This window comes from Grampus griseus (assembly GCF_964374135.1).
Source record: "Grampus griseus genome assembly, chromosome: 1".
NCBI lineage: Eukaryota > Metazoa > Chordata > Mammalia > Artiodactyla > Delphinidae > Grampus > Grampus griseus.
The window spans coordinates 47,656,042-47,662,486 of record NC_139017.1 but is presented as its reverse complement, the minus strand read 5'-3'; the positions used below and the strand labels follow the sequence as shown (position 1 = coordinate 47,662,486).

Below are 6,445 nucleotides of genomic sequence, written 5' to 3'. Positions count from 1 at the left end.
GCTCACGGGCCCAGCCGCTCTGTGGCGTGTGGGATCTTCCCGGACCAGGGCACGAACCTGTGTCCCCTGCATCGGCAGGCGGACTCTCAACCACTGCGCCACCAGGGAAGCCCTTACCTTCATTTTTAAAGAAGGTATTTAAAAAATAAAGTCTCCATTTCCACAATACTCTATCAGTATAAAATAACAAAGTCACATTGAAGGCCAATAACTACTATCAATACAATACTTATTTCCCATTTATTTGTGATTTTTCAGGGGTTCAAACCAGTGAATAAAAATCAATTTTATTTTCACAGAGAACTTGTTATTCCACTATTATTTTCAGAATCATTGTAATAAGAACCCTACCTGGAAAGAGTAATACAAAAGAGAACCTGAAGGTCTCAGAAGATTATGCAAAATTTATAACAACTGGCATTAAAAACAAACAAACCACCGAGGGCTCTGATATTTGGCCTCTGAGCTCTCTTAGGACAGTGCTTTTCAAAGTCTGGTGTGTGTCAAAATCACCTGGAGAATTAATGGAGCCTACAGAAGCCCAGGGAAGGCCTGGGTCTCTGCATCTTTACCACGTTCTCCAGCAAGGGTTTCCAAACTGGGCTGAGCAGAATTGCCTGGGAAACTCTGAAAAACAACAACAACAAATCCCCAAGCTTCATCCCTGGACATTTTGGTTCAGTAGGTTTGAGGTTGGGAAACAGAAATCTTAAAACATTTTATTTTAAAATCGTTAAACTTCCCAGGTGGTTCTCATTAGTCAGATTTGGGAACCACTGACTTAGAACACTTATTTAGGTAAGTGTCTCTCAAAGAGCTCTAAGCCTGAGCTCACTAAGAATATTCATAACGTTGGGCAGGTTATAAATCACCATCCTGTGAGAATTTAACAAATTAAACTGTCTAGAAGTGATTTGATACTAAAAACTCCACCCAATTTAGCACTTAAATTACCTAATGATTTTCTGTCTATCTACTCTCCACCCCCAGGCAAAGGTCTACACATAATATTTATTTTCTATGGCTGTTAAGTGCTAGACACCCAAAGTGCTCCTAAGCAAGTTGCCCCGTAGGATTTTGTTCTGTTAACCTGACCCTCTTCTTCCATTCAGACTCCCAGAGCTGTGAGGAATAGACCTAGTTCAGGGTACCACGGCCAGCTGATGTCACTTGCAGCATTACGTGGCAAGACATCAACCTGCAAACCCTGTCCCCATCCCACTGGGAGAGAGACACTAGAAAACCTTAAAGTGAGAATTAATTTTTGGGGGAAAGAATCTCTCTAACCAAAGACAGATCATTTAAAAGGTTAACTATTTTTAAAACCAAGACAAAAGAAAGCTAATATGACTTGAGAAGCTTAAAGAAATAGTGACTTTTGGTTTACCTCCAGTAGCCCTAAACCCATAGATATCCAGCCCCATTTCTCCTGTATCTCAGAATCAGGTGTTTAAATTCAAAGTCCAAGACAGAAAGAATCTGAAAGCAATGATCAACAAGGAATTTGGGAAATGACCTTTGATCTCATTTCCTTGCAATCTGAAGTCCTATCAGATTGAGATATCAATATACATTAAATGGAAAAATATGCTCAAAAGTAGGTGAGAATTATGATCCGTAAAACACAGATGCTGACTTCTAATCCTTCCCACAAAATCCCAGATCACAAATTGAGAGATGAGATGATCTTTTTTGGACAGAAGGCACTGACTGGGCCCCGTGAGCCAGCAGCAAGTGACAGGCAACTTGCAGCAGAGGCAGCAGAAATGCCCATGGGTCCCACGTGTCTTCTCTTAGTGATGATGGCCCTCCTTACTGGACCGTCAGCAGCAGACAGTTCAAATGTACTTAGTAAAACTGCTGGGTGGGCAACCAAAGGGAAGAGAAGGATCTCCTAGAACTGGGAGGGAAAACAAGCCAAACGCTACTAGCAGCAGGCCCAGCTGGAAGAGGGCTTGGTCTGCAGGTTGATGTAGTTCCCTTGGGTGGACAAAGACATATCTTCCCTGGAATTGCTCATCATCTTCTCAATGAGGACTCTAAAAAACAAATAAAAAACAAACCTGAGAAGCTGGATGGAGAAACGGCAGATATTATCTGTCTTGTCACCAGGTGGCACTCAGTAAAGCCACAAGGTTTAAATGCCCCTTTGTCCCCAATTATCTCAGGAGAGAAGACAGCATCCCTGACCTTCAGGAGCTGGCATTCCAGTGGCTCAGTCTGTTCTTGTTTGCTCAGAAACAAGGAAAGGAGGTCCAAGGGGCTGCAGTGGAAGATGGGAAAATCTGCGTGCCTATCCCTAGAACAGGATGAGCTACTCACCTCATGGCCTCATTAACATTTTTGTTCTCCTTGACTGATGTTTCTGTCCAACCTGTGAAACCATTCTCTTTACTGAACCGGTCAACCTGGTCTCGGCTCACTGCCCAAGGGGACAGATCACACTGGCAAAGAAAATAAAAGGCAACACCATAAACTTCCTGGGAATAGAAACATTGCTCAGATACGTGTGGATTTAAAACAGTTCCACCCATGGCTAGAACAGCAGCATCTGAAATCTACAGCCAACATTCTTCCCAAAGAAAGTCTCAACATCTCTTGAAAGGAGGTAGAGAAGGGCAAGTGGATACCCACAATCAGAGTGCAGTTTAGACACGCTTACTCTCTGCCCACGGATTGAGGCCAGGGGCCATTTTCCAAGATCAACCACATACCTTGTTGGCTAAGAGCAGGCAGGGCACCGGCTCTCCATTAGGCAGTGTGAGCTTGCTGTCCAGGTCCTGTTTCCATCTTTGGCTGTTGCTGAAGGTAGTGGCGTTGGTAACATCAAACATAATAACACAGGCAGATGCATCCCGATAGTAAAGTCGGGTCATAGAGGTGAAGCGCTCCTGCCCTGGGAAGTAAGGAGACGGTTCTTGAGAAGGTGATCCTGAGAGCCAGCCTTGGAACCCTCCCTGACACCCTGCCCTTTCCATCTTCATTGTGGGAAAGAGGGCAGTATGCGTAGTGGGTGAGTCCAGATTCTGCGCCCAGATCACCCAATTCCAAATCCCTGCTCTGTCATTTACTATCTATGTGACTTTAGACAAGTCAAGCTTTCGGTGCTTCAGATTAAGCATCTGTAAAGTGGGGAAACAAGCAGTAGCTTTTTATCATAGGATAGTTGTAAGGATTAATAATGAGTCAGTGAATCTAAAATGCTCAGAAAAGTGCTTGGCACATAATAAATAAGGATTAGCTATTATTATTATTGTCTTCTCTTTTCTTGTTTCTCACCAAGGTCAGCTGAAAACCTAGAAAGAGCACCCCCTCCCCCTGCTGTGGGAGCATCTACCTACGGTCTGGACAGTTCACTACTTTGCCAGACCCTCAACCACACAGACTGCTCTACATTTATTCAGGGCAAAACATCTACAGAAAACATCTACAAAAGCTCTACATCTATTCAGCTTATATGTCCTCAGAGCAGTTCAATCATTCCAGCTTCAGGAAAAAACTTCTGGTCTCCCTGTCCCATTTTTTCTCTGAGAGCTTGTTGGTTAAACCAAAATGTCTTCCTTGTTCTTGTCCAGTCTTATCCATCCTACCTGCAATATCCCACAGCTGGAGGCGCACCATCTCTGAGTCAGACCACTGGAGAACCTTCAGAGCAAAATCCACTGAAAATTTATGTATAATATACTTGAATTAAATTTACCTTAAAAAATCCACAAAGTCATATCAAATATGCAATTACAACCCTAGAGACACACAACTCCAATCCCATTCATTCATTCATTATTTATTTGTTTGGTTACTTTTAAGCCCTCAATGGACTGAGATGAGCCCACACTCATGTATTAAGTGTGGGACAGGTAATTCACATGCATCTCTGAAGGCATCTCCAGTTTTTACTCTCTCATCAAATCAATGTATTTGATCCTACTTGTCTCTAAGGCTGGGGATAGGAGGATGGGAGTAATTATAAAAACAACTCCTAATCTCAGGTTAAACAGTTTCTGGGAGATTTAGGGGGTTTTCTCAGGGAAGGGATGATGGGGTAGAAGAGGGAAATGAGGTAAGTGGGTTGGCTTTTGCATCTTCCACATTTCAGTGTTGGTTTCTAGTCCAACTGTATTATGAGAAAAACACACCCTCAGGGAATTCTACATTCTCCATAAGGCCGTAGGAATTATCTTGGGCAGGAATGGGATAAAGTGAAAAGGTCCCAGAGGATTCACCAGCAAGAAGATACTCCATGGATGATGCTTAAGAACAGTGCTGGAATCTACTGCCACATCTGTAGATGCTGAGTCCATGAGTTAAGGCTGCGGGGGAGAGCTTTTGATAAGGACAGCAACAGGATAATTTCTGAGATTTGGAAATACATTTCTCCACGTCTATGACAGAAATAAAAGCTATGGAAAATTAAGAATAAACACTGAACAAAAAATTAGCCAGTCAATTATATTCTCTACTAAAGGAAAACTACAACAATTGCTAAAAATTAGTGGGATACTTTTAAACCAAATCCATGAAATAGGGACGCTCATATTATTGAGCAGTGTGGGGCAGAATGGTCAGGAAACAATCTTTGAAACTTTTGTTTGTTTGAAACTTTAAACCCTTAATTTTGATGAATGCTCTTTTTTTTTTGCGGTACCCGGACCTCTCACTGTTGTGCTCTCCCATTGCGGAGCACAGGCTCCGGACGCGCAGGCCCAGCGGCCATGGCTCACGGGCCCAGCCGCTCCGCGGCATGTGGTATCTTCCCGGACCGGGGCACGAACCCGTGTCCCCTGCATCGGCACGCGGACTCTCAACCACTGCGCCACCAGGGAAACCCTTGATGAATGTTCTTAAGGAGGGTGTTTTAACTGCAATGTAAATGCATGTTAATTTAAAAAAATTCCAGAATGAACACTAGCACACAATTTCAAAACTTACATTACTGCAATTTTTTTTCCTTAAAAAATGTTCTTTTAATGGAGATAAATAAATGTTTGTTACTTTCCCTCTTCACCAGCTCTTCCCATCTAAACTTCTAATTAGAAGGCATTTTTCTACTTCTGAAAAGACAGTTGAGTCCAAAGGCCAAACTGGAAAGAAAGGAATTAACTCTTTGTCTTCCCTGCCTCCTTCATCTCCCCAGTTTGAGAGAAAAAGCTGTGTGTGTGTGGGAAGATAGGTCAGAAAAGTGGTATATTTTACACTAGGAAGAATTCCTAGTCTTTATTTAAGCAATCGATGGACAAAAAACACACAGCTCTTCAGCCCTGATAAGCATCTGATTGTGTGGCCAAGGGGCCCTCCCATGCAGGTATTTCCATAACAAAGCTAGGCTCCGTGAGGCCAGGTTAAACACCTTTCTGTTCCTTCAACAGCTGTCTGTAACTCCCGTGAGAGGAAGGACAACAGCCCCAACTGGTACCTAACCAGGCGCTCCAAAGGGTCTCAGCTGCTTCTGCTGATCGCAGAGATGTGCCTGTGACCGCTAGGAAGGCTGCAGGAGGAGACTTGAGTTCCCTAGCGAAACGCAGGAATCGCTCATTTTCTCATCCACCCGCCCTCATTTCCCATCGTCACAGTTTTGCTCTCTTTCCAGACAATCAGCTCAGGCTGGGAAAACTTAATTGGGGGAAACCCAAGAGAGGCATGCAAATCAAACACCAGCATGCCTCCCTTCAGGATCCCAGACACCTATTTCCAGGCCCGAGGAAGGACCCAAAGACACCAAATCCCCCGTTCTCCACCCCACTTGAGTCCGCGGCTCAAGTCCCGTGATCCCGGCCTCTCGTCTACCCCGCCCCCGCAGCGACGTCTCACCTCCCACCGTGGACTTGTAGTGTTTGCTGAAGCTGTCCTGGGAATATCGCTGCACCAAGGACGTCTTGCCCACTGCGGCGTCACCCACCACCAGCACTTTGAACAGGTGATCGCGGCTGCCCATGGCTAGCGGGATGGACGTTATACGGCGGCGGGAAGTGGGGGGAGTAACTTATTTTAAACCCTTTGGCTCGCGACCCCGCTCAAACTGAAGTTTGGCATTCCCGCCGAACCGCCCGTTGGGGCTTCTCTGACGAGAAAGCAAAAAAGGAAACTTCGCACTCAACCTATACGCGCTTCCTCCCCGGGCGGCCGCAGCCTGGGTGGGGCGCAGGGCGCAAACTGCTAGCCCCCTGCTGTTCTCACCTTCTCCCCCTCCCCGCCCGGCTACCGAGAAACTGGATGAGGCACCACGATGTCTCACCCACCGGGACTTCCCCGGAGTTGCTCCGGCGGGCAAATGAACCCGGGCCAGCTCATTTCACGGTCAGGGAGAAGATGGGAGCCCTCCCCGCACTGCAAAAACCAAATTCTGGGGAAAAAGACGTTCACAACCAGACTCCCCAGACCTCATACCGCACCAGGCGGCGCAGTCCCTCTCGCCTTCCTCCGCGTGCGTCACGTGCAGCGTTGCTTG

General features: G+C 45.6%; 1 protein-coding gene across 12 annotated transcripts; it reads right to left on the bottom strand.

Moving 5' to 3' along the window:
• Positions 1 to 227: 227 nt before the first annotated feature.
• Positions 228 to 6,445, bottom strand: RAB29 (RAB29, member RAS oncogene family). 12 transcript variants are annotated; one of them, XM_082673296.1, is made up of 6 exons: positions 6,378 to 6,445; positions 4,224 to 4,323; positions 3,591 to 3,662; positions 2,715 to 2,896; positions 2,323 to 2,444; positions 228 to 2,039 (listed from the first exon to the last, which is right to left on the bottom strand). In XM_082673296.1, exons 2-6 carry the CDS (start codon positions 4,240 to 4,242, stop codon positions 1,928 to 1,930), a joined length of 507 nt encoding a protein of 168 aa, XP_082529422.1. In that variant the 5' UTR covers positions 4,243 to 4,323; positions 6,378 to 6,445; the 3' UTR covers positions 228 to 1,927. The 12 variants fall into 12 exon arrangements, with proteins under 12 accessions (XP_082529422.1, XP_082529425.1, XP_082529426.1 ...); XM_082673299.1 differs by lacking the exon at positions 4,224 to 4,323 and adding an exon at positions 5,809 to 6,058 and having other exon boundaries at positions 6,175 to 6,439; XM_082673300.1 differs by lacking the exon at positions 4,224 to 4,323 and adding an exon at positions 5,809 to 6,058 and having other exon boundaries at positions 6,237 to 6,439.

Excerpts from the sequence above, each read along its gene's own strand:
- RAB29 (XM_082673299.1), bottom strand. The coding sequence starts at position 5,932 with ATGGGCAGCCGCGATCACCTGTTCAAAGTGCTGGTGGTGGGTGACGCC. Across the intron at positions 2,445-2,714 it reads GCCTGCTCTTAGCCAACAAG|TGTGATCTGTCCCCTTGGGC; the intron begins GTATGTGGTTGA and ends TTTCTTTGCCAG. Across the intron at positions 2,040-2,322 it reads AATGTTAATGAGGCCATGAG|AGTCCTCATTGAGAAGATGA; the intron begins GTGAGTAGCTCA and ends TTTGTTTTTTAG.